This window comes from Prionailurus viverrinus, chromosome D3 (assembly GCF_022837055.1).
Source record: "Prionailurus viverrinus isolate Anna chromosome D3, UM_Priviv_1.0, whole genome shotgun sequence".
Taxonomy (NCBI): Eukaryota; Metazoa; Chordata; class Mammalia; order Carnivora; family Felidae; genus Prionailurus; species Prionailurus viverrinus.
The window spans coordinates 6725702-6751558 of NC_062572.1; the positions used below are offsets into that span (position 1 = coordinate 6725702).

General features: G+C 44.2%; 2 protein-coding genes across 20 annotated transcripts in view; one reads left to right on the top strand and one right to left on the bottom strand.

Moving 5' to 3' along the window:
• Positions 1–457: 457 nt before the first annotated feature.
• MTRFR (mitochondrial translation release factor in rescue) lies at positions 458–14341 on the bottom strand. 10 transcript variants are annotated; one of them, XM_047827502.1, is made up of 4 exons: positions 14259–14326; positions 5137–5366; positions 2984–3294; positions 458–1273 (listed from the first exon to the last, which is right to left on the bottom strand). In XM_047827502.1, the coding sequence occupies exons 3-4, from the start codon at positions 3266–3268 to the stop codon at positions 1055–1057; spliced, it is 504 nt and encodes a 167-aa protein (XP_047683458.1). In that variant the 5' UTR covers positions 3269–3294; positions 5137–5366; positions 14259–14326; the 3' UTR covers positions 458–1054. The 10 variants fall into 10 exon arrangements, with proteins under 10 accessions (XP_047683458.1, XP_047683456.1, XP_047683457.1 ...); XM_047827500.1 differs by lacking the exon at positions 14259–14326 and adding an exon at positions 14114–14147; XM_047827501.1 differs by lacking the exon at positions 14259–14326 and adding an exon at positions 8604–9778.
• The window catches only part of MPHOSPH9 (M-phase phosphoprotein 9), a 60528-nt gene continuing 48929 nt past the window's right edge, over positions 14259–25857 (top strand). For 5 of the 10 annotated variants that reach the window (XM_047827488.1, XM_047827484.1, XM_047827486.1 and 2 more), the window contains exon 1: positions 14259–14567. In XM_047827488.1, coding sequence (XP_047683444.1) covers positions 14268–14567 — 300 coding nt within the window. In that variant the 5' untranslated portion in view covers positions 14259–14267. Of the gene's footprint in view, positions 14568–17267; positions 17533–20004; positions 20159–25857 lie in introns of all 10 variants that reach the window. The other 5 variants (XM_047827485.1, XM_047827490.1, XM_047827494.1 and 2 more) reach the window with 5 other exon arrangements.

Sequence of the window (25857 nt, forward strand, 5' to 3'; positions counted from 1 at the left end):
AAAGCCTACTTGGGATTCTCTCTCTCCCCCTCCCCTACTTGCACACATGCCCTTTCTCTGAATAAATGAATACACTTTTATTTTTTAATAATAGTATTTTTTAAAGTTTATTTACTTTGAAAGAGAGTGGGGGGGAGGGGCAGAGAGAGAGGGAGAGAGAGAGTCCCAAAGCAGGCTCTGCACTGTCAGCACAGAACCTGACGTGGGGCTCAAACCCACGAACTGTGAGATCATGACCTGAGCTGAAACCAAGAGTCAGATGCTCAACGGACTTAGCCACTCAGTTACCCCAAATGAATAAACTTTTTTTTTTTAAAAATATTTGTTTATTTTTGAGAGAGAGAGAGAGAGAGAGTCAGAGCGTGAGTGGGGTAGGAGCAGAGAGAGAGGGAGACGCAGAATCCGAAGCAGCTCCAGGCTCTGAGCTGTCAGTACAGAGCCTGACGCAGGGCTCAAATCCACAAACCGCGAGATCACGACCTGAGCTGAAGTTGGATGCTTAACCAACCGAGTCACCCAAGTGCCCCTACACTTAAAAAAAACAACAACACAAACGCATTTAGGGGCGTCTAGGTGGCTCCTTTGGTTGAGCGTTGGACACTCCATTTCAGTTCAAGTCATGATCTCATGCTTTGTGAGTTCAAGGCCCGCATTGGACTCTGTGGTAAGTGTGGAGCCTTGCTTAGGGTTCTCTCCTTCTCTCTCTGCCCCTCCCCTGCTCTCTCTCTCAAAATAATAAAACTTAAAAAAAAAAAGTGTATCTTTATCCACCAGTTTAGTTCGCCATTAAAAAATTTTTGATTTAAAATTTGAAGTCGGTTAAAAATACAGAAACACTATAGTAATGCTTGAGGTGGAATAGAACTCCCCACCATTATTCCCTGGAAGCATCTGGCATGTTCTTTAGTCAGAATCTGCTGTTCTTTCAGGGGTGCCTGGCCGGCTCAGTCAGTGGAGCGTGCGACTCTTGATCTCAGGGTCGAGTTCAAGCCCCACATTGGGTGTAGAGATTACTTAAAAACAAAACAAACAAAAAAGCATTTCTAATTCTTTCTCAGTGGACGTTTTTACTTGATTCCCACAGTTCTTTCAGGAGTTTCTTTTTTTCTAGAGTTTCCTTTGCTCTTTTTTTCCTCTCTTGCTTTTTCTTCTCTGCCTCCCGTTTTTCTTTGTAGACAAGACTGTTTTCGCCGTTGTAGAAAATATCCACTTTCTCTTGTAGGATTATCCGGGCTAGCTTTCTGTTCTGATCGACTGATCTTGTCTGATGGCACTGCAAGAGACAGTAATTCACACCGTGAAAAAGTTCATTCTGGACACAACAAAGACCATATTGCCCTCCTGCCTCTGCTCTGCTCCGCCCTCGCCCTGCCCCACCCTCCAGCATACGTCTGATGTGGCTTTTTCTGTGATTATTTGTAATTAAGAGCGTTGCTTTGTTCGGAAGCAATGACAGCAGTAACATAACGTCCCCAAATAGTTTTGAAAATATCAATTGCTATGTCTAGCTTGTGGCCAGGGAACAAACACTCTGCACCATTTATAAATGTAAAATTCTGGGGGCGCCCGGGCAGCTCAGTCAGTTAAGCGTCTGACTTCAGCTCAGGTCATGATCTTGTGGTTTGTGAATTTGAGCCCCGCGTTGAGCTCTGCACTGATGTGTGGAATCTGGGATTCTCTCTCTCCCTCTCTTTCCTCGTGTTCTCTCTCTCTCTCAAAATAAACTAACTTAGAAAAATTTATAAATGTAAACTTCTGTCTCAAGGAGGGAGATAGCATCTTTATTATTAGTCAGCCGTAACAGTGATTATGTCATACCTGAGTTAGGAAGGGTGAGCGCCTTGCAAAGCTATCTGATAAAGCCTGTGAAATCAGAGTCAAAGCATACTACTAAAGGCGAATCTGCAGTGAGGTTATAAAATAGTTAAACAAAAACCGTGTCAGGTTTCAGAATTTTATTTGTTGCTCATGAATGACACCGTTTCTCAAGGAGGAAAAAAGCGATTGAGAAAAAAAGAAAAGCGAGTGAGGTTTTTAGTTGATAGGCTCTTGGCTCAAAAACTTGGCAGTGAAAAAACAGTTGTTCGGAGCCAGACTGTGGGCTTGCTCTCGGTTGATGCCTGCGGCTGTGGGATCTTGGGCAAGTTACTTAACCTCTCTGTGCCTGATTCCGCACTTGTACTGTGGAAAAGGTAAGGCAGGAGGGCTCATGAGGACAAAGACTGCATGCCTCATTGCACGGCGCCTACCACGTGTGGACGTGACGGACGTCGCTGCGGTTAGTACCGCCGGCACACGGGACAGCGGCTTCGCCATCTCCTCTGTTCCTCTGCCCGGGCCGCCCTCGGGCCCTTGGGCCACTCAGAAGGGCCTGCCAGTTCCACTGAGGCAGCGGGGCCACTACTTACAAACCAGGAAAACGGGGAAAAAGCATTTCCGTATTTCCGGGGGCTTCGAACCGTGCTGAGAGCTGGTGATGCTCTGATCGGAGATTGGTTTTGATACAAAAAGGGAAGACTCCTACAGGCAGCCAGCCGTCGCGTGTTTACTCCGAGGGCTAGAGAGGCTTCGCCCCTGTTACCTCACGCTCAGAAGGGCGGGTGTCACTGACATTTACCCAAGAGGGGACGGAGGGACACGGCCAGGTCACTGAGGGCCGGGACGGCGGGCAGACACCCCAGGCCAGCGTGCTGCTCGGGGACCGGAGCCTGCGGCTTCTGCCGGACTGCGAACACCCCACGGCTCTGCGAGAACCGCGCTGCCTGCCGGATGCCAGGCCCGCAGGTGTCCCCTGGCGCCACGGGCCCCCGGAAGGAAGCTTCTGAGGCTCTGCCTCAGGGCCGGAGGCGGGATCTGCAGCGCCAACCGAACCGGGCCGCGAGGAGAACACACCTCAGCCCACCACCGCCGTCACTCAAGCCCTCCCCCCCCCCCCCCCCCCCCCCCCGAAACCCAAGGACCCCCAGCGGGCTTCCTCCTCTACCTTGACGACGATGCCCGAGGGGATGTGCTTCAGCACCACACAGTTGCTGGTTTTGTTGGTTGCCTGGCCCCCCGGACCGTGCCCTTTCACGAACTGCTCTTCAAGGTCACTCTCATCCAGGGGAGGCAGCAGAGCGGGGCGGTCCCTCCTGCCTGCCATCTGGACCGCGGTGACTGCCGCTCCCGGGGCCAACAGCGCTGGCTTCCCCCGAAGCCCGAGTCCCCACGGCGCCGTGCACATTCTGGCCAGCGGTGCGGGCCAACGAAAGAAACCCGAGGTACTCATGGAGAGGAGCTCTGCTTGTTGAGGACCTGAGTTGGAGGAAGAAAGACAGCCTTTCAAGAAGACGCGTTTGCTCCCAAGAGGACACTTCGGGATCTAGGGCGACCTTTTAGAAACCAGTTCAGACGACGGCCACCCACCCGTCACCAAGGTATTTAGGAAACTGGCAAAGACAGAGCGTCGAGCCTTGCGTTGATCTCCCGTGGTCTTAGCACGCTCCCTGCCAGCAGATACATGTTTTCTTACGATGGACTGAAAATATCTTTGAAGCACCCGGAGGTGCCGTTTTCTCAGGGAGGAGAGGTTTTGAGTGTGTGACACACAACAGAAGAGGGCCGTAATTCGCTAAGGAAATATTATACAGGGCATCAAGCGGGAATTAGGATCTGAGTCAAGCGACGTTATTTCAACGTTTGAGAATCTTTGAAATGAAAATGTAAAGAACGACAGTGTGCGAGTCTATTTTATAGCGGAGCTTACACAGTCTGACACGGTAAATATCACTATCAATCAATGTCATGATTGTTGTTTTTTAATGTTTCCAGTTTCGTGGATTTGAATAGGAACATCTGTTCCCTCAGACGCACTGCCAATAACGTGATCCAAGTGGTGCTCCTTACTGGAACCATCAAATCAGCGGATTTTTAGTAAGGTGCCTGTTAGGTTCAAAATGCCACACGGGGTGTAGTGAGTGGTGCGAGGCGGAAAAGAGCGAGCCTCTGTCTTCATGGAGCTTGGAGTCTAGTCAGAAGATGCTAAAAAAAGAAAGCAGTATTTATTTGGACAATTTTTTTTTTTTTTAAATTTTTTTTTTTTTTTCAACGTTTATTTATTTTTGGGACAGAGAGAGACAGAGCATGAACGGGGGAGGGGCAGAGAGAGAGGGAGACACAGAATCGGCAACAGGCTCCAGGCTCCGAGCCATCAGCCCAGAGCCTGACGCGGGGCTCGAACTCCCGGACCGCGAGATCGTGACCTGGCTGAAGTCGGACGCTTAACCGACTGCGCCACCCAGGCGCCCCATGGACAATTTTTTTTTTTAACGCTGATTTATTTTTGAGAGAGAGACAGAGAGTGGGAGCAGGGGAGGGGCAGAGAGAGAGAGGGAGACACAGTCTGAAACAGGCTCCAGGCTCCGAGCCGTCAGCACAGAGCCCGACGCGGGGCTCGAACCCACAAACCGTGAGATCACGACCTGGGCCGAAGTCGGACGCTCAACTGACTGAGACACCCAGGCACTCCAAGTAAGCAGTATTGAACCACTGGATTTAAGTAGCTGCTCCCGACGTAGCAGAAGGCTGAAGCGTCTCAGCTGACAGGTAACAGTATGGACAGGAGCTCCCAAAACATGGTGGTCCCGCGGGCCTTTGCTTCCAGGGGAGGAGGGCAGAGCGAGCTGAAAGGTGTTAGCTCCTTTCAAAGATTGGTAACCTCGCCATGCGGACAGGGACAACTCACAACGGGGGCCCGTCTTATCTGGAAAATGGGTGAATAAGCCCTTCTCCACCCATCCTGCACAGGCATAAAGATCAGAGAAAAAAATATATATCCCGGAAAGATCTGTTTTGAGACCAATTTGTAGCAAAACTCTTGTCACTCAGGTGGATTATGGGAACTATGAGCGTGCCGCTCCCTTGCTTGAGGCTTCTTGATCCGAGAGGGCGCAGGCGCTAAAAAGGGATGTACGGCCCTTTTTAACAACTGTTGCTTCCTTTCAGACTCTAAATAGCTGCTTTTACCGTTTGAGACCCTGTGAATTCCACCTGATGGCCCCCGGTCTCCAACATAGGTAGGAAGTGGCGTGTGCCTAAGCCACAAGTAGCTTAACCTGCACCAAATACTTCCCGCAGGTTTGCTCTTGGCTCATTTACCTTTGTTGTCGTGGGATGTCAGGTCTGGCTGCTGACTTCCACTGAGCCCACGCTGGTCTCCAACTAGCTTTGTGGAAGCTCAATGCAGACACACGCTGCTGGGTATTGCTGCCTTGTGACTACGTGCACTTCTGTCATTTTACGTGTATCTACCTGAGTAGTCCTCTCAGCCGGCCTGAGATGACACTGGCCATCTCTAGAGTGACAGTAAGGTGTTCATCTCTCTCCCTCTATGGAAAATAAAAACAATGAAATCTGCTTTTCAAGCCTTATGCCAATGCTAATTTTCAATTCTATGACTGACATTGTAGTCTAAACTCTTCTTCCTTCCTTCCTTTCTTTTCTTTAAACAAGTGTTTTATTTTTGAGAGAGAGAGAGAGACAGACAGCATGAGCAGGGGAGGGGTAGAGAGACAGAGAGAGAGAGAGAGAGAGAGAGAGAGAGAGAGAATCCGAAGCAGGCTCCAGGCTCTGAGCTGTCAGCATGGCGCCCGATGTGGGGCTCGGACCCACAATCCGGGAGATCATGACCTGAGCCGAAACCGGATGCTTAACTGAGCGGGCCACCCAGGCACCCCTAAACTCGTAACTTCTTTCTGAAAAGTACGCCATTCAGCGTGTAGGTCAGTCCCTGGGGGCGAGGATTAGCGCGGCATTGGCAAGATGCTCTGTGGCCGCGAGGGGCTAGATTTTGAAACAGAGTGTGCCGGTGCCACTTAAAAACAACAACCGGGTTTGTTTATCGTGTGTCAGGTCTCTCCAAAGTCCGCTCAGGAGCAGAGAAACGATAAACCCATAAACTCACCCATAAACTCGGGCGCTTTTCTGAAATCGCTGCAACAAAGAATCAGCTCTCCTGTAACCGAGTGAAGTGAACGAGACTGAGTCGATGCCCAAAATTCCCCTTTCCCTTATTTCTGCTTTCAATCCACAGAACAAGATCCCTTTGTGTACCAGACAGCATCTAGTCCCTGGATCAGATTTGTTGTGGAACTCAAGCCCAGGGCCTCCCTTGGGGTTTCTCTTCCGCTGGTTGGTAAATCTGACCGGCCAGGGCAGCCTTGGAATCGAGTGCAGGGACAAAGAAAGGAAGAGAGTTGGAGACAAGGCAAAACTCCCAGACAAAGGGCGGAGAGGAGAGTGCGTTTATCAGCTGCTCTGTCCCCGGCCTGCTGTGTTTCCAATCTCTACCTTTCTGTCCTAGTTCAGAGCCGACACACACGCTAGAAGGTCTCCCACCCAACTGGAGTTCACGAAGGCCCCCGGTGTGCAGTTACTGGCTGCTTTGTTTAACAGCTAATTCCAGCAGCCAATCGGACGATTCTAAATACTTTTAGTATCTCTTGGAGCTTTGGCTCTACGCCAACGACTGCTCAAAATGACAAACTCACCCGTGGTTCCGCTTCCCCAAAGCCCAGAGAAGAATACGGATTGGGTTTCAGTTTTTGTGATACCTGCAGAGCAACCCAAAGTCTTTGGGGGAACAATACAAGCATCTTCAATTAGAGCTCATCGTGACATTAAAAAAGAGAAAAGGACAAATGGTAACAAGTGCTGGCAGAGGGAAACCAGGAGTCATGACAGCTTGCCCCAGTTCCTTTCTGTGAGCGTGTGCCTCCATTCAGGGCCGGCTCTCCACCCCGGCGTCGCCTCAGTGCTGCTCTTCCTCTGACGGCTTCGGCCCCCAACGGCTGATGCAGTTGGGCTTAAAGCCTCTCTCGCTGTCCCAGTCCCTTCCCACTTGGTCAGGTCAGAGATAACGGGAGTTAGGACTTTACAAAAGGGAACGTTCATTTGTTCAATGAATGTTTCCAACACCTCCTATGTGCCGGGCATGGGTCTCAGGGAGCCCAGGGGGCCTGTTGCATAAATGAGAAATTAAGATGCCCCGAAATCTGACACGTGCTGTAGCCCGGAATGGAGAAGATACCACAGAGAGCGGTGGCTCTTGGTTACTGTGCCCGAGTCCCTTGGCGTGCTCATTACTGGGACTTGGAATCTGCATTCTGTTAGGTGCCTCCTCTCCTGACCTGGACCCAGCCGCCACACATTCCCACCTCAGGCCTCCGTGGCCAACCCAAACCCAGGAAGACGTCTAGCTGCAGGGATGGTGTGGTCGGCTCTGGGATGTGGCCCGTGACTGCGGCCAGCAGTCAGACGTAAAGCAGACGCAGCAAGGTGAGGCTCGCTTCGCCGGCAGCATTAATGCTCCTGAGACGGGCAAAGGGGACGCTAATGCCTTTCCCGTTGTGCCTCCGAGACAGATAAGGGTATCTGAATCCATTTGCAGGAAGTCATAGGATTTCAATCTCTGGACTCCCCTTCCGGATGCCATTTGCCCCAAATTCACTGTTTATTCTTCTGAGAGACAGAGAGAGAAACTATTTTCTCTTAGCCACAACTTTCATATTGTCTCCACCTCGGAGAGACTTCATCAAAGCCAAATGAAAGAACAGATGTGCAGCTCAATGGGAACAGGGTGCTTTAGGAAAGGCAACTGGTAAAGCTCTTGAGAGAGACAAATCCCCGGGAATCCTGCAAACCAGGATCCTGCTTCATTAGGCCTGGGGTGGGGCCTGAGACTCTGTATTCCTAACCAGCTCCCTGGTGAGGCTCTTGCCTCCAGGAACCCCACTGCGAGAGTCATGGCCAAAAGCTCTGAGCAAAGGTGCTGCCTGGGTGGTGACTCCTGGGAGCGTCTAAATACTGGATGGGGTCCTGGGACGACGATGGAAAAGATGGCGATGAGGAAGGTGTGAAGGACAGTAATGGAACAGAAAACACTCACAGAAAGAACTGAATGCATATGGATTTGAGCTAATAGGGAATGTGAAATGGTAACCAGGGGACTGAGAAATGGGGTCATCCGAAAAAAGAACGCCAATAATGTGTTCTAGAACAGCGTCGTCCGACCTGAACATAATGTAGGCCACGTGTGAAATTCTAAATTTTCTAGTAATCATCTCAAAAACAGTAAAAAGGGGCACCTGGCTGGCTCAATCGGTGCAAAACGTCACTCTTGATCTTGGGGTTGGAAGTTTAAGCCCCAAACTGGGTGCAGAGAGCACTTAAAAATAAAATCTTAATGAAACGAAACAAAACAAAACTGGGGTGCCTGGGTAGCTCAGTCGGTTGAGCGTCCGACTTAGGCTCAGGTCACGATATCGCGGTTCGTGGGTTCGAGCCTTGCGTCAGGCTGTGTGCCAAAAGCTGAGTCTGGAGCCTGCTGTGGATTCTGTGTCTCCCTCTCTCTGCCCCTTCCCCACTCGTGCTCTCTCTCAAAAATAAATATTTAAAAACATTTATAAAAAAGTAATAAAAATAAACTCAAAACAGTAATAAGAAACTGATGAAATGAATGTTAACATATTTGAAAGATACACATTTAATATATTTTACTTACTATATTAACCTGGTACGGCCAAAATATCATTTCAACATGTAATCAATATAAAAATTATGCACACCTTATTATTTATATGAAGTCTTCAAAATCTACCCTATCAGCGTAGCTCCAGAATCTTTCTCCTCATTATGGTCTGCAGAGCGGTAGCAACATAACCACTTGGGAGCTTGTTAGGAATGGAGACTCTCACGCCCTACCCCAGACTTCCGAGCTGAGAACCTGCATTTTATGAAGATCCACAGGTGATTCAGAGTCACACTCCCAAAGTCTGAGAAGCACTGTACTAGGACACAGGAACGAGCAAGTTCTTTCATCTGTTGGGACAGACGCTTCTAGAAACTGGTGTTTCTCATGTTTGTAATATTTTAGAAGTTGAGGCCAGAATTCTGGAGTGCCGACAACCTTCTTGGTCACGGTCCTGTTTCCCTCTCCGTAACAGGACTGAAAGTGACAAGTCTCGAAACAATGACCTGATCGATCCTGAGGGACCAGAAACGGTGACTGCTGGAACAGGCGGATGTGTGGTGGTGAAGCTTGAAAAGGACAAAATGGCCAGCTGATGGCACCAGAAGCTAAGTGAGAGAATGACTTTCTGAGAAATGCTTAATCATAATCCATGTTGCCTAGTATGTTTCGGTGCGCCCTGGAAAATGGGAGTTAAAAAATGCAGCCGTTTCCCATGGGCTCCAACTAACTTGTCCCTCTGTTCTGCGTGTCTGAAGTCCTTGCAGGGGCTAGAGCACCTCCTGGAAAGGAACGACGGGGCCGCGGCTCAGGCCTGAAACAGACCAAGTCCTTTCCTGGGCTTGGGGGTTTGCCCTGAAGATAAGGCGCCTTTCACTCACAGGAAGTGCTGGCAGAGGATTATTTCTCAAATAAGACAAGCATAATAGATTGAGCAGGAAATGCCCAGCTGGGGACTGCGCCAGGTCTGGTCTCCACGTAACAGAGCTCAAGAGACAATTCATGAAGGAGATAAAGAGAAAAGCTTTCAATTCACATGACACTAACATCCCATTCTGTTTTTTTTTTTTTTAACAGAAAACTCTGAATTCACAGAGAATGACACCTGTCCTATTTGTGTGCAGTGCTGTGATTTTTCCTCTATTTATGGCATCTAACAGGAACTTTATAATTTTATCACCTGCGGTTTATTTAATTATAATTTTTTAAGTTTATTTATTTTGAGAGGGAGAGAGAATGAGCAGGGGAGGAGCAGACAGAGAGGGGGAGAGACGGAATCCCAAGCAGGCTTGATGTGGGACTCATTGTGGGACTCGAATTCACAAACCTGTGAGATCGTGACCTGAACCGAAATCAAGAGACGGACGCTTAACCGACTGAGCCACCCAGGTCCCCCAACTGTTAAAATAAGGCAGAAACACATGAAAAAGCAGCAGTAATAACACTCTACATGTTCTTAAATTCTCAACGCCTCCATTATCATGATTGATACCTTATATTCGTTTAGGACTTAGATGCTTTCAAGGTACTTTCAAGTATATTATCATATTTGACACAAATAAAAAAAGGGATTAACTCAGGAAGACTTATCTTGGAAGAACATTGGGCATCCCATTATTATTATTATTATTATTATTAATTATTTTTAATGTTTCGTTTATTTTTGAGAGAGTGCAAGTGGGGGAGAGGTAGAGAGACAGTGACAGAGGATCTGAAGCAGGCTCCCTGCCGACAGCAGCAAGCCCGACGCGGGGCTCGAACTCATGAACCGTGAGATCATGACCTGAGCTGAAGTCAGATGCTCAACTGACTGAGTCACCCAGGAGCCCCAGGTATTCCATTTTTAAACTAAACTTATCATTTCGACAGCTTTCTTTTTATCCCTTTTCCCTTCACCTTTCATAACATCTCTAGATGTTTTTTCTCCAGCTCCTTAAAAGTGTTAGCTCATTTTCCTCAACTTTCTCTTCTTGACTCTTCCTTTAATTTTTTTGTCCCTGAAAGGCCACACTGCCTATAGTCACTGTCTTGGCTTCATGATTTGCTCACTGTGCAACTCTAGTCATATTTCATCATCTGTAAAGTGGAAGTGATACCACCTACAATGAGAAAAAAAAAAAAGTACAAATCTCCACAAACATTGAGCACTTAGGAGTACTTCAGATCCCTAAACTATAAAGCTAAAGAGCCTCTGACTAACACACCATATAAATTGTGGTCTTATCCCACAAACCTAACCTGCAAACTGATTGTTTCATAGGCTTTAAAAAAAAGTTTTTTTTTTTTTTAATTAAGTCATCTCTACCCGCAACATGGGGCTCGAACTCATGACCCCAAGATCCCAAGAGTGACGTGCTCTTCCAACTGAGCCAGCCAGGCTCAGAGTGAAAAGGCATCTAGAACAGTGACCTGCAAATTATTTCAGTTGGTACGGTCCAATTTAAGAAGTACTTGAGAACCATGAGGTTACCAAAGACATGCTATTTGGTGAGGTCATAATTGTGGTCTATGAAATCAGGTGCCAGGAGATAATTATGATGCCACGAATACAGTGTGACTTCCCAGCAGGCTCACATTGAAAGATAAACCACCTGCATCCAAGCAAGTCCTGGTTTAAACATGAAGATCGTTAGGGATTATCTCATATAGCAAGAAAAACCGTGAAGGACAAGAGAGATGAAAAAATTTATATTAAAAACATTTTTTTTTTTTAATTTGAGAGAGAGAGAGCGTGCGAGCAGGGGAAAGGGGCAGAGGGAGAGAATCCCAAGCTGTCTCCGTACTCAGTGCGGAGCCCGATGTGGGGCTCGATCCCACAACCCTGGGATCATGACCCTAGCTGAAATCAAGAGTCGGACGCTCACAATCTACCACTCTATCACTCATGAGCTACCCGGGTGCCCTGAAAAAACTTAAATATATATCCGACGATTTCATGTTTAATAATTAAACTATAAAGTTTTAATGTTCCTCATATATATATATTTTTTGCTGTAGAGAACTGCCCTCCCTCCCCCCCAATGACAAACAGTTTGGACATAATAATCAAAGAGTAGCAACCCTAGGGCTAACAGAAACCAAATGCTGTAAGCTATTATCAGCCATTATGACTGCACAGCCTGGTCTTATCCACACCAACGTGAAAGGTCTCTGCTCAAAAAAAAAAAAACCAAAAAAAAAACCAAAAAAAACCCACAGATCTCCACTCAAAAGCTGTCAGTGTGAAGCCTTCAAGGTCAAAGAGATACTTGAGCAATTTGTTATGATAAAGTCCTATAGTAATCATACCATCATAAAGGGCATAAAATAGTGGTGTCAGCTTGCACACAAATAGTGCAAAATCTCCAGGATGGGTGGTAGGTTTAGATTAGATGAAGTTATTATACATTTACTGGAATTTCTGAAGCCTCTACTTCTGTTTTCTACATTCAGAAATAATGTCTATGGGTTTTAAAAACTACTTTTTTAGGGCCGCCTGAGTGGCTCAGTTGGTTAAGCGTCTGACTTCGGCTCAGGTCATGGTCTCATGGTTCGTGAGTTTGAGCCCCGCATTGGGCTCTGTGCTGATAGCTCAGAGCCTGGAGCCTGCTTCAGATTCTGTGTCTCCCTCTCTCTCTGTCCCTCCCCTGATCACACTCTGTCTCTCTCTCTCTCAAAAATAAATAAACATTAAAAAAACAAAAACAGGGGCCTGGGTGGCTCAGTCAGCTAGGCATCTGACTTCAGCTTAGGTCATGATCTCATCATTCCTGAGTTTGAGCCCTTGGTCAGGCTCTGTGCTGACAGCTCAGAGCCTGGAGCCTGCTTCGGATTCTGTATTTCCTTCTCTCTCTGCCCCTCCCCTGCTCATACTCTGTCTCTCTCTCTCAAAAATAAATATTAAAACAACAACAACAACAACAAAAAAAAACGACAAAAAAAACCAAGAAAACTTGGTTAACCAGAATAGTAGCTCCTGAATACACTGGCTTATTAGGACATTAATAGATAAAAAGTTACCTAAAACCACACAGCCAAAACCAAAAAAAAAAACCCCAAAACCTACATCCTCAAACTGAACAGAACCCATTGGATTTTGCAGCCATAAGCGATCATCTCCTGCCTCTTGCATGGTTAGGAACTAATCACCAGTACTCAATTTTGGGGTTAATATTTTTTCTTGTAAGGAAACACAACTCGGTCTGCCTGGAGATGTCTCAGTAATTCACACTTCTCAGTTCTTCTGAGTGTAAAAGATTCTACAATGTCTTGGGACACCTGGGTGGCTCAGTCAGTTAAGCAACTGACCGGCTCAGGTCATGATCTCGCGGTTTGTGGGTTCGAGCCCCACGTCGGGCTCTGTGCTGACAGCTCAGAGCCTGGAGCCTGCTTCGGATTCTGTGTCTCCCTCTCTCTCTGTTCCTCCCCTGCTCGTTCTCTGTCTCTCTGTGTCTCTCAAAAATAAATAAACATTAAAAAAAAAAACGATTCTACAATGTCTCAAATAACAGACAACTGGAATTATGTTCAATTATGACCAACTGAAATTAGTGATAAAACTTTTTTTTTTTTGGTGGGCTTGAAATATGATCACTGAAGTCAGAGCCATTTGCTTAGAGTTAGTTTGATTTTGATTTTAGTGAGGTATTACATGAGCACAGATGGATGAACACAATGGGGCGGGTGTGGATTAAGTTTATTTAAGCTTGAAATCTATCATATACAGATGGGGTTTTGGACACAGACTGAATTTTTACTCTTTGAGACAGAATTGTTAGGAAGCTCAATGACATGGAATGCCTCGAAGATCTGTCATTCCTGCCAATAACATTTCACGGTGCATCCTGGCTTTTCAGCCATAGCTACGTGATAGGGCTAGCAAAGTTCTTTCACTTTGGACCCAGGAACCCTGGAGGGAAATCTATGAGCTGGCCTTAAAGGTTAACTAGTCTTAAGAATGTGAACTCAACAGGGGTGCCTGGGTGGCTCAGTCGCTTAAGCATTTGACCTCGGTTCAGGTCCTGATCTCACAGCTCTCTGCTAACGGCTCTCGGAGCCAGCTTCGGATCCTCTCTCTCCCTCTCTCTCTGCCCTTCCCCTGCTCATGCTCCCTCAAAAATAAATAAATATTAAAAAAAAGTGAACTGAACAGAGAGAATGAAATGGTGGGGCCTCCAGGAAGGGGCACAGATTCTCTGTCGTCCTTGAAAGGCCTGGCAAGAGCCATGCTGACACCTACTATGTGCCAGCTTGGAACAGCACCTGCTGCGTGCTAAGAGCTCTATAGAGCTCTGTTGGACAAGTAAATGAAGCTCTTTCCATTTCTTCTCGGGCCTCGGTGGACCCGTTTTCTCCAAGGCGGTGAGCTGTCCTCCCCTCCCCACACCAGTCCTTGAAGAGCCCCGGGAAAGACCCCCAGCAGCTTAGGGTAAACCAGGTGCAGAGAAAACTTAGCTCAGTGTCTGGACAAGTTGCACCTCACCGCCAGCGGTGTCTCAGGTCAATTGGTTGCACGAATCAGGACCGCAAGCTGGGAAAGTCAGGCGTCCTAGCTCCCAGTCCTCTCTTCAGAGTCCTTGACAATCGCAGGCAACCGTACAGGCGGCTGGCTGCTCCACGGACGCTTACCTGGCTGCAGACGTGGTCTCCCACCCGCCACTTTCTGGGGTAACAGGAACCACTGCAGAAGGTGCATCGAAAGCGCACTCCTGGGTTTGCGCACGCGCAGTATTCCCGCCGTCGCTTCCCTCACTTGCCCTGGGCTCATTCTTACCAACTGCGCATGCGGAGAGCGGAAGCTATTTTTAGCGTGTCTGTACGTTCCCAGAGAACCAATCAGACGGGAGGACTTCGCAGAAGCTCCGCCCCCTCCGAGTTCCCAAGCGCAGGACCTCCCCCTTTGGAGAAAGGGGCGGGAAGAGAAAGGGGAGAAAGACAGACGCTCCGCGGTGCGACCGTCTCCGCCCCCTTTCGTGCAGCCAATCACAGGCAGGACGACGGGCGCGCGCACGCTCCCTCGAGTTTAACGGTCGCGAGAGGCCGCTCGCCTGACGCTGACATCCACTGTGGGAGCCCCGGCCAGGTGAGTGGTCGCCGGCCTGCGGGGAGCCGTCAGTCGCGGAGGGCAAGGGGACGAGACTCGGAAGACATGGACTTAGCAGAACCCTAAGTGTGCTGATGGGCTCAGGGCGGGGGTGGGGGGACGACGGCCACACGACGCAACCCCCACCACAGTCCTCGGATATGTGGGGGCTTTGCCTGCGGCCGGGTGCCTTTTCTAGACTCAGTGCCCTTGAGTGACACCCGCGCGGCCCAATCGCAGAGCGCCTCATCCCGAGTGGCGGGGGGCTTGTGGGATCTGTCTCCTTTTTTTGATCTTCCCTGGTTGACTTCGGGAATCGCGGTTGTAATTGTGGGAGCAGCGGCTTTTCCTTCCGCCTCCCCGCTGCCCCACAGTTCAGGCGACCGCATTTTGTTCTTGCTCGCCGTCCCACTTTGACCCGAGAGCCACCCCATCAGCAATTGAGGTCTGGCTGTGAAGGCAAGGGGGTCAGGATCTGGCCTCAAAACCTCTGGAACCCTGTCTTCCATACCCCCCTCGGGCTCCTAGCAAAGCGAAACACCTGGTTAACTTTCCGAGTATCAGGCCCCAATTTGTACCATACCATCCCCCATCCTCCCAGCGACCTTCTTTTTGGCTAGGGGTTTTGGGGACCAAGAGCGTCACATTTCGTTACTGGGAAATATAAAAATGGTTCTGTGCTTGTAACCGTTGTCCATCGCGTGTTTTTGTTTTATTTGTTTTAATTTTGCATTTATGTCGGGTTCCCCCCCACCCCCCCCCCCCCTTTCATTTCCCCTTCCACTCCCTCCCTCCCCCACTGGAGAAGCATCTTTGCGTTTCGAGTGGTTTTCCATCTCCATTTTCTGCATCCGGATTACTTGAGCGGGCGAAATAATAGATGGGGTCGCAGATCCAAGTCCCTGGAGAGCCTTGAGTTTTCCTGCTAGAAGAGCAGGGTGATTTGAATCCAGATATTCTCGTTGCCAGGTGGAAGGTGCAGCCCCAGACCTTTTCAGTACCCCATTTGTGGCTGGTGATGGGCTGAGCCACTGGGGAGAAATCCATTTAGGTAGGTCCAGTTACCCTTGGCTTTCACAAAACCTACCTCCCGCCAAGGAAGTGGTTCCTTTATGAGCTGATGTTTTTTAAGGTTGTGCTTTGTAAAACCAGGCCCTAGAAGTGGGAACCTAGTGGAATCTTGTAAGCAGCATAAATGTTTTTTTTTTTTTTTCTTGCTCTTTCACTTTTTCAAAAACACATGAATTCTCTAAGTAGGAAGCATGGTGTTTGATTTGTTATGGCCAACTTGCCTCTGTACACCTGGCATCAGTTAACCTGCATCAGTTAACCTGCATCAGTTAGTTATTTTTAGTTGACCTGGCGAATAGTCTTTAAAGAAGTGATACGTGCATAGAGTAATAAAGGCTATGTAGTGCAAGATGCATTCCAGCCAATGTACAAACAACTGTTGTTAACCATTTAATTGGCTGTTTTTTGTTTTTTTTTTTAACGTTTATTTTTGAGACAGAGAGAGACAGAGCGTGAACAGGGGAAGGGCAGAGAGAGAGGGAGACACAGAATCTGAAACAGGCTCCAGGCTCTGAGCAGTCAGCACAGAGCCCGATGCGGGGCTCGAACTCACAGACCGTGAGATCATGACCTGAGCCGAAGTCGGACGCTTAACCGACCGAGCCACCCGGGTGCCCCTTAATTGGCTGTTTTTAATATCAAATTAAATACTAAGTAGTTCCAGTTTATCCGCCGTGTAAATCAGCAAGCATGGATACTTGGTAGAGCTTCTTAAATGAACAAGGCATGTACGTATTCCAGTTGTTACGCAGTAGAGTAGTGTCTAGAACCTTGATAGTTAAACACATAAAATTCTGAAATAATACCTGGAAAAGATGAAGCTACTTTTGCAAATCACCCTTATTGTAGATTTTTTGAGATCCAATTCATGTATCGTAAAATGCATCCCTTTAAAGTGTACAATTCATTGGTTTTTAGTATGTTCACAGATGGGTTGTGTAACCATCACCACCATTTAATTCTGGAATTTCTCATCACCCTAAAAAGACACTCCATACCCGTTTTTTTCTTTTATGTTTATTTATTTCCGAGACAGAGAGAGACGGAGCATGTGTGGGGGAGGGGCAGAGAGAGAGGGAGACACAGAATCCGAAGCAGACTCCAGGCTCTGAGCTGTCAGCACAGAGCCCAACGCAGGGCTCAAACTCACAAACCGTGAGATCATGACCCAAGCCGAAGTCAGTCGCTCAACCAACTGAGTCACCCGGGCGCCCCTCCATACCCATTTTTGGTCACTTCATGCCCCAGCTCTGGCAACCATAAATCTACTTTCTGTCTCAAAAGATTTGCCTATTCTAGATTCCTCACATAAATGAAATCATACATTATGTGATCTTTTACTGAGCTTCCTTTACTTGATAATATTTCGGCGTTTGTCCACATTGTAGTATTGTATCAGTATTTCATTTCTTCTTATGGCTGAGAAATATTCCATTATATGTATATACAACATTAGTTTATTCATCAATCGATGGACACCTTAGTTGTTTCTGCATTTTAACTATTGTAAATGATGTTGCTATTCTTAATGCCAATTTATATAAAAGGATCAAGGTTTCCAAAGTAATGAAAAAGCAGTTGCTAGATTTAGTGGCTTTTTATAGTATTTTTTCCTCCATTCATTTTCAGACTCTCTTGGGAGCTTAGGATATTTCCCAGTTCTGAATGTTAGCCACTGAAAATGCCTGTAGACGATGAAGCATCTGAAGATGACTCGGATTCAGTTTCTTCAAACATTGAAAGAACCTACATTTTCAAATAAGAGAGTGTAACGATTTCTATACACTATGGAAGATTTTGATTTGGTGAAACCCTTACGGAAAACGTCATCTTCTGTAGAATCTGATATAAAAAATTCTCCCCATTCTTTTGGACTGAACTTAAATATTAATAGGTAAGAATGGGATAGATAGATTTTTTTTTTTTTTTTATGTAACAACAAATCAAAACAAGTTTATTTGCCCAGTTGACCCAAATAGCATCACAGTTATTGGTTCGCATTTAAATAACAACAGCCCCTGAGCAGGAACTGTTCAGGGATAGTTGTTTTAAGTCCAGAATAGTTTCATTCTGTTCCTGTTTTTTGTTTCTCCCAGAGATAATACACTTTTGCATGGGGAACATTGTGGAAAAGAACTTGTTTTCCTAGTTACAGTTCTCTGTACACTTTTAAAACTTCCTCATAGATTACAAACATGCCTTTAGAATTTAATTGACTAAATACTGTTTCTACATACAGATAACGTTTAGTATTTCAGAACTACCTCACCAACCTGGGAAGTAACAATTAAAGTTGAATACTAGGAAGTAAGCAGAAAAACAGACCCTGAGTAGACAAAAATAGATGCTATCCAACAATGCATTTTATGCATTTTCTTTTTAAGCTATCCCGTGTTTGCACCTTTTTTTTTTTTTAAGTTTATTTATTTTTGAGACAGAGAGAGAGAGAACGAGGGGCAGAGAGAGAGGGAGGGGGGAGACAGAGAATTCCAAGCAGGCTCCAGACTGTCAGCACAGAGCCTGATGCAGGGCTTGAACCCATGAACCGTGAGATCATGACCTGAGCCAAAATCAGGTTTTGGGACGTTTAACCGACTGAGCCACCCATGCACCCCTTTGGTTTGTTTGTAATCAGAACTTGTTTGCTTTCATTTCGTACATAATCTGACAAACTTGGGTTATTTGATTTCTAAATTTCTAGTAGCTTAAAAACAGCAAAGGGGTAGAGTCCATCAGAGAGGAGACCACCTATATACCAAGCAGGTACAAGGGAGCAAAAACTTACCAGTCTGGGCCCTACTGGTAAAGGGTCAGGTATTTTCGAACACAATAGATCTTGATGAAATTAATAAATTCATTAATTCCTTAAAAAGTTTGTTCATTCTCTGCTCTTCTCAGGAGGAATATAAGGCAGCTTACAAGAATATATAAAATGAAAAAGCAAGGTGAAAGGGTGGGAAAGTGTGTAGCAAATGGTCCAGGAGAGATGCCTGTCTTTGTAATCTATACCCACGTACTGAAAGTTTGTTTCCTGTATCACCTGGTGGTCCCTATGAATAACTCCCTTTAAAATTTTTTTTATGTTTATTATTTTGAGAGAGAGAGAGAGAGAGAGAGAGAGAGAGAGAGATCCCAAGCAGGCTCCCCACTGTCAGTGCAGAGCCCAATGTGGGGCTCGAACTTATGAACTCTGAGATCTTGACCTGGGCCAAAACCAAGAGTCAGACACTTAACCAACTAAGTCACCCAGGCGCCCCTGAAGAAATCCCTTTTAGAACACAATTTTCCTAGGGGAACCTAAATATGTCCTTTTTTTTTTTTTTTTTTTAAGATTTAATTAAAAATTTTTTTTTAATCTCTACCCCCAACATGGGGCTTGAAGTCACCAACCCGAGATCAAGAGTTGTGTGCTCCACCAACTGAGCCAGCCAGGTGACCCCTAAATATGCCCTTCTAATGAAAATTATGTAACTGAACTTGTCTCCCTTTTCATTGTGACTGGTGGTTAAATCAGCCAAATTTAGACTTGATAATTACACAACTGTGTAAATCCGTTACGGGCAACATGTATGTTCTCCTTTCCCTTGGGTTTTTATTAATCTTTCTCTGATCCTACTTGTCACTATTTTTCTGTTATTTTAATTAGTATTGTTTTTTTTAAATGAACTCTTTGTGAAACAATATAGGTTATCAATAAATAAATGAAAAATGATCTCTTAGACTGGAATTTAAACAGATTTTATTTTCCTTAATTATGCTTTGTGTTTTTATAAAACAAATCTGAAATAACTTCCTCTCAAGTTTGGGAAAGCAGTCCTCCTGGAAAGAATGAGTGCTATTTCACACAATGAACAGGCTAAATAAGTCCTGAATATTTGCTGCTAATTTACTTGGCACAACTTTTATTCAAAGACAGTGCAAAAAAGATAAGCATCAGTTTATCACACCAAATTAGGGGGATGCGATTAACAACACTTGACTGCAGTTCTGGGCAGTGGAAAAAGAATCTCTGCTACAATAAAAAAGGCTCTTCTTACAGTAGAGTGCAATAATCCTCTGGAAAAATGTAGATTGGAGAAGCTAGACCTTTTTCTTATCGTATGGCAGAAACTTACTTTCTGTTGGTACTTTGGAGTGTTCTCGCGCTTTTGGAGAAAGTCTTTCTGTTGGGTTCTTAAATAAGTGTTGTCTTTTTACTGCTATTTTCCTTTTGTGGACAAACGTGATCAGATTTTCAACAAACGAGGTGCCATTAAGAAGGATTAAATGTCAGTGGTTTTGTACTGCTCTGCTAAACTTGAACTGCTGAATTATTCAACACTTGGTAGAATGAAGAAAACCATTTGAATTATTTATGTTTCAACAGAAGTAGTCCCCACCTTAGTACAAATGGGGTATCCTCTTTCTCAGGGAAGACCAGACCATCTGTAATTCAAGGTACAGTTGAAGTCCTAACCTCTTTAATGCAAGAGCTACAAAACAGTGGAAGGACTGATTCGGAACTTTGGAAAAACTGTGAGGTATCTAGTTTTGTTTTATTTGTGGAATCTTAAAAAATATAATTGTACATGTGCCTCTACTAAACTCTAAATTATTAGAGATTTATCTTCTAAAGAGCATGATACTTATTGCTAAAGTGGTCAAAAGTAGTAATTGGGGAATAGCACTGAACGAATACGAAAAAGATGATCAAAAGCATGTTTTGACAAATATCAGTCATTAGACACATTAATTTATATTTTAAGTGTCAACTAAAATATTAGCTTTGTTCAGAGAAGGGAGAAGTCCAAATTTACTAATACTATTACTAATTCTAATGTTTTAAGTAACACATACCGAAGTGTTACCATTTTGAAAAACCTAAATCCTCTTTGAACTATTTATAAATTAAGGCTTTTGCTTAGTAATGTTTTATCCCATTTAGTTGTGATACATTGAGTTATATTGATTTTTCAGGTCAGTGGTTCTTTCTTTGGTCTACAGGTTAAATTGTGATATAAAAACGTAGCAGATAAAAGAATACATAATATGTAAATTTTGATTCACAGAATAATGCCCAAGTTAGATTTTTCCAAGGCTAGATTTGGTAATGCTTTATAGAAATGTATAAAACATTATTATTATTATTAAATTGTTTATTTAGGGGACAGTAGATTTTATTTTAAATGTTTATCATACTTTTAAAACCATTGTTTGTGTAATTGTCAAAATGTACAATGGAACGGATGAATACCTGGTTTAAGAATTCAGTAGCAGCCACCCCTAATTGTAATTATTTGTATTCATTATCCATAATCACTGAAGTTATAAGACGACTGAGTATTGGGGCACCTGGGTGGCTAAGTCGGTTAAGGTTCAACGTCGGTCTCAGTACAGAGCCCGCTTTGGATCCTCTGCCTCCCTTTCTCTCTTTCAAAAATAAATAAACATTAAAAAAAAAAAAAAAAAAAGAAAGAATGAGTATTAATGCAAACTTTAAGAAAACTGAGTTTTAAGTGTTTACAGTTTTTATGTTTTTTCCATGTAATAATCAGTCCGTGATAATGCAAGAGACCGGTAAAATGATACAATTAAAAGTGAAATCTTTTGTGAAATATTTCCCCTAATATACTTACTCATTAGCTTATGAACCTGAATTAGTATGCTTTTAAAAAAATAAGGCATTGCTTTTCTGGCAAATTCATGTTTAGCTAGAAATTGTTGCTTTTAATACTTCGAAATCAGCATCTTTGAATCAGTATTTGTTTGTGAATCTAAGATACAGGTTTTTATAAGCCAGCATACCGACTAGCCACTAACACCTTAACATTTGAGCCTGTTTCTTTACACCCTTTCTTCTTCACCTGGGATGAAGGTGAACATTATTATAAAAAAAAAACATTATTTTTATTATGTTTAATAATAACTAATTTTTGTAATGTAGACATGTAATTGATTATTCAGTGAATAGTTTCTTAAGATAGTTCTTTGACAGAATATGAAATCTCCTGGTCATTTCAGTAAAATTTCTCCAATTTATTAGTGTGTTTTGTGGCAAACAAAACCAAAATATGATGTTTTAGTGTAGTATTGTAGGAAGAACGGGAGGGGTAAGGATCGTGCAAGCCTTATTCCTGACTATTTCCCCTGAATTTCATGTTTTCACCCTCTTCTGGAATTGTAACATTTGTCTGATTTCTACCACTTGTAGTGTTATTAAAATATAAACCTTCCACAGAGCTCAGAGCTCTGGAGATCTGATTTCTTTAGAATTTCTTTCTAAAACCTCTTTCCTGGAATTCTTTTTTTTTTAATGTTTGTTATTTTATTTTTGAGAGAGAGAGTTGGGGAGGGGCAGAGAGAGAGAGAGACAGGATTTGAAGCAGGCTCCGTGCTAATGGCAGAAAGCACCATGCAGGTCTCGAAGTCACAAACCTTGAGATCGTGACCTGAGCCGGAGTCAGATACTTAACCGACTGAGCCACCCAGGGGCCCCCATCTTTCCTGGAATTCTTTTTTTTTTTTTTTTTTTTTTTTAATTTTTTTTTTTTAACGTTTTTTATTTATTTTTGGGACAGACAGAGACAGAGCAAGAATGGGGGAGGGGCAGAGAGAGAGGGAGACACAGAATCGGAAACAGGCTCCAGGCTCCGAGCCATCAGCCCAGAGCCTGACGCGGGGCTCGAATTCACGGACCGCGAGATCATGACCTGGCTGAAGTCGGACGCCCAACCGACTGCGCCACCCAGGCGCCCCTCCTGGAATTCTTAAGTTTATCACTGCTTAAACTTGAGAAGGTTATGTATTTTGATTCATGGGAAATAATTTTTTAACACATTTACATAGAAATACTTCAATATATTCTTAAAGACTTGCTATTGCTAATATTTCTGTGATGGTAAATTTTTAAAACACTTTATTAGCTAATTTGTCTTAATTCATTATTTTAGCATTTTAACTATTTAGTGCTACTGATTACATATTTAAGAGTAACGGGTGTACAATGATTGTTGTTATTATGTGTACTGTTTATTGTGTGTCGATTTGCCAAGCAATATACTGGACACTTTTTTTGTCAGTGGCACTCAACCTTATTAGACCCAAAGCCCTCAATTTGTAATATTACAATTAAATTACTAATTTACAAATAAATTTTACAATTTCAAAAATAACATCAACTTATATTGTCCTGAAATGAAGTTCACAGATATATCCTGCCTGTACCCACTTTAAAAACAATCATCCTCTTAACTGTGATATAAAGGAGGAATGACAGTTACTTATAGCATGATAACAGGTATTTCAGTATACACGTGCTCAGGCACATCCACATTTCAAGACCTAGTGAAGCATAGCCTGGTGTTTATACGTAGACTCATTGCGAAGGCAGTGGCTACAGACATGGACTGATACAGCTCTTCTGTATTGACAATCCAGAACTGCATTTGGTGACATGATTTTCTGAAATGGTGACCAATTTCTGATCAAGTTCTGAAGCAAACATAACATCTTTGTAGTTGGATTCCTGGACAATTTGGTGATTTGAAAGCTGTGCAAAATATATGTTATTTTTATAATATAAAGTGGACACAGGACAGTTTTTCGTTGTCGGGGACCATCCTGTGATTTGCATCCCTGGACTGCCCACAAAGTGCTGGTAGTGCTCTCCCTAGCTTTGTGACATCCATGACCTCACAGATTTTCAAAATCTAGTTCCCCCCCTTGAGATCACTGTTTTCACATCCATCATATTGGAATTTAAAATTTATCCTCCCAGCCACCTGGGAGGTGTTCCTCTTCCAATTTTATACTGCCCCCCCCCCCAATTTATAAATCAGTAAAGAGCATAAATGAAATATACTTGTTGAGGACCATACAGGTTGTTAGTGGAGAGCAGGGAGTCAGGCCTAGGATTTCAAAGCCAATGGAATATTTACTAGGCATACGATAGAAACCCCATTCAGGCTAATAGCATCAAAAACTGTACAGGGGAAAGCTTTAATTAGATGCCTAAGTCCTCCAACAGTATGTACAATGCAGATCACATAAATAATGTTGGTTAGAAATGAATAATAGTTCTTAATAATTATGTGAAAAATGTTATTTGCTGCGTTTATAATGTTCTTAAATATGCTTATTGAAAATTAAAATATTATTTATAAAATCTGACTAGGGAGAACAAAACCTTCTCTACCAATTTATATCCAGAGCAAGCTCTATTCATTTGTATCCTAAAAAAGAAAATGATAATAAGGATGTGGTTAATGTTGCGTGTCACATAAATATAAGGCCATTTTTTGCTTTTTTTGTTGTTGTTATGTAATTCTGTCATTATTGTAATTTAGTTTTTTGTGACTAGTAACTTTGTCAGATTAAAATAACCCCTAAAGTAGTGCTTAAGTTAGTATAACTTAATAAGAAAACTGTTCCCTGATTTATTTTTTGTTTTGATTAAGATACTTCATATTATAGGTAAGTTGAGAAGATAAGGAACTGAATTTGATGTAGCCTACCTTATCCTTATCAAGTTAGTTGATTTAGAATTAATACTTTCTATTAGCACTATTCTCTTTTCTTTATTTTTATTTTTTTTATTTTTATTTTTTGAGAGAGAAAAAGGGAGCATCCACCCAGTGTGGAGCCCAAAATGGGGCTCAGCGTGGGGCTCGATCTCACGACCGTGAGAGCATGGACCTGAACAGAAATCAAGAGCTGGATGCTTAACTGAGCCACTCAGACGACCAGCACTGTTTTATTTATTTGTTTTTAAAAATGTTTATTTTTGATAGAGACAGAGCACGAGCAGGGGAGGGGCAGAGAGAGAGGGAGACACAGAATCCGAAGCAGACTCCAGGCTCTGAGCTGTCAGCATGGAGCCCGATTCAGGGCTTGAATTCTCGGACTGTGAGATCATGACCTGAGTTGAAGTTGGACGTTTAACTGACTGAGCCTGCCAGGCGCCCCAGCACTGTTTTATTTCAATCCTGGGGTTTTTTGCTTCCTTTGTTTTAATACAGTTATATAGTCTTCAACTTAATTCTGCTCTATTATAATTATAGAAACGGTTTTCAGTATTAATCTGAAGGACCTCTGAATTGTGTAGTCTGTAATACCAAGAAAAAAAATTCATCTTGAACTTGACCTTTTTCTTTTTTTTTTTTTTTTTTTTTTGAGTAAACCACACCCAGCGTAAGAGTCAAACCCTTGTCCCTGAGCTCAAGAGTTGCATGTTTTACCGCCTGAGCCAGCCAGGTGCCCCTGAAATTCACATTTTTATACCCTCATTTAGACACTCTTTCCTTGGTATTGTGTCCTAGGTGCTGGAGGCAAACAGGTTAACAAAGTGAATAAATGAGATGCCCTCTTATTGTGGTAAATGCTTTGAAGGCAAAAACAGGATGACATTGAGAAAGAGAGCAACTGCAGGATGGTTTGAGAAAACCGTCTTTGAGAAGGTGGTCGTTAAGCTGAAATTGCAAGGGGTGGGGGGCGGGGGGGGGGGGGAGAAGGAAGCCATAAGAGCTGGAGAGAGAGCTTTCCAGGTAGCGGGTACAGTGAAGACAAAGCTTTCAAGGTGGAAGACCTTTTTGGCATGTTCAGGGAAAAGGTAGAGGCCAGTGTGGCTGGTGTGCTTTGAGCACGGAATAGATAGGGGTGAGATGAAGTTGGTAGGTGTACATGGGCCGGGTCACTCCGGGGCCTGTGAGGAGTACAGGAGCGTAAAGATGGTGAATGGTTTTATTTATTTTTAAAAAAATTTTTTTTTTTCAACGTTTATTTATTTTTGGGACAGAGAGAGACAGAGCATGAACGGGGGAAGGGCAGAGAGAGAGGGAGACACAGAATCGGAAACAGGCTCCAGGCTCTGAGCCATCAGCCCAGAGCCCGACGCAGGGCTCGAACTCACGGACCGCGAGATCGTGACCTGGCTGAAATCGGACGCTTAACCGACTGCGCCACCCAGGCGCCCCAAGATGGTGAATGGTTTTAAACAGGGAAGCTCTTTTCACGGTAGCTACTTACTGATATTGCATATTACTGTGTAGAGTCTCTTACTGTAAACCAGCCTTGAGACTGAATTTAGCTTCTGGAGATTTCCCCGAACCCTTTTCTGGCTTGTTTTGTAGTCTGATTATAAGAACACTTACTATACTCTTGAGTCAGTATGGATCAGAACCTCAGAATGAAGGGAGTCCTAGGCCAGTTCCACAGGTTTTCAGACTGATTTTTAAAATTCCTT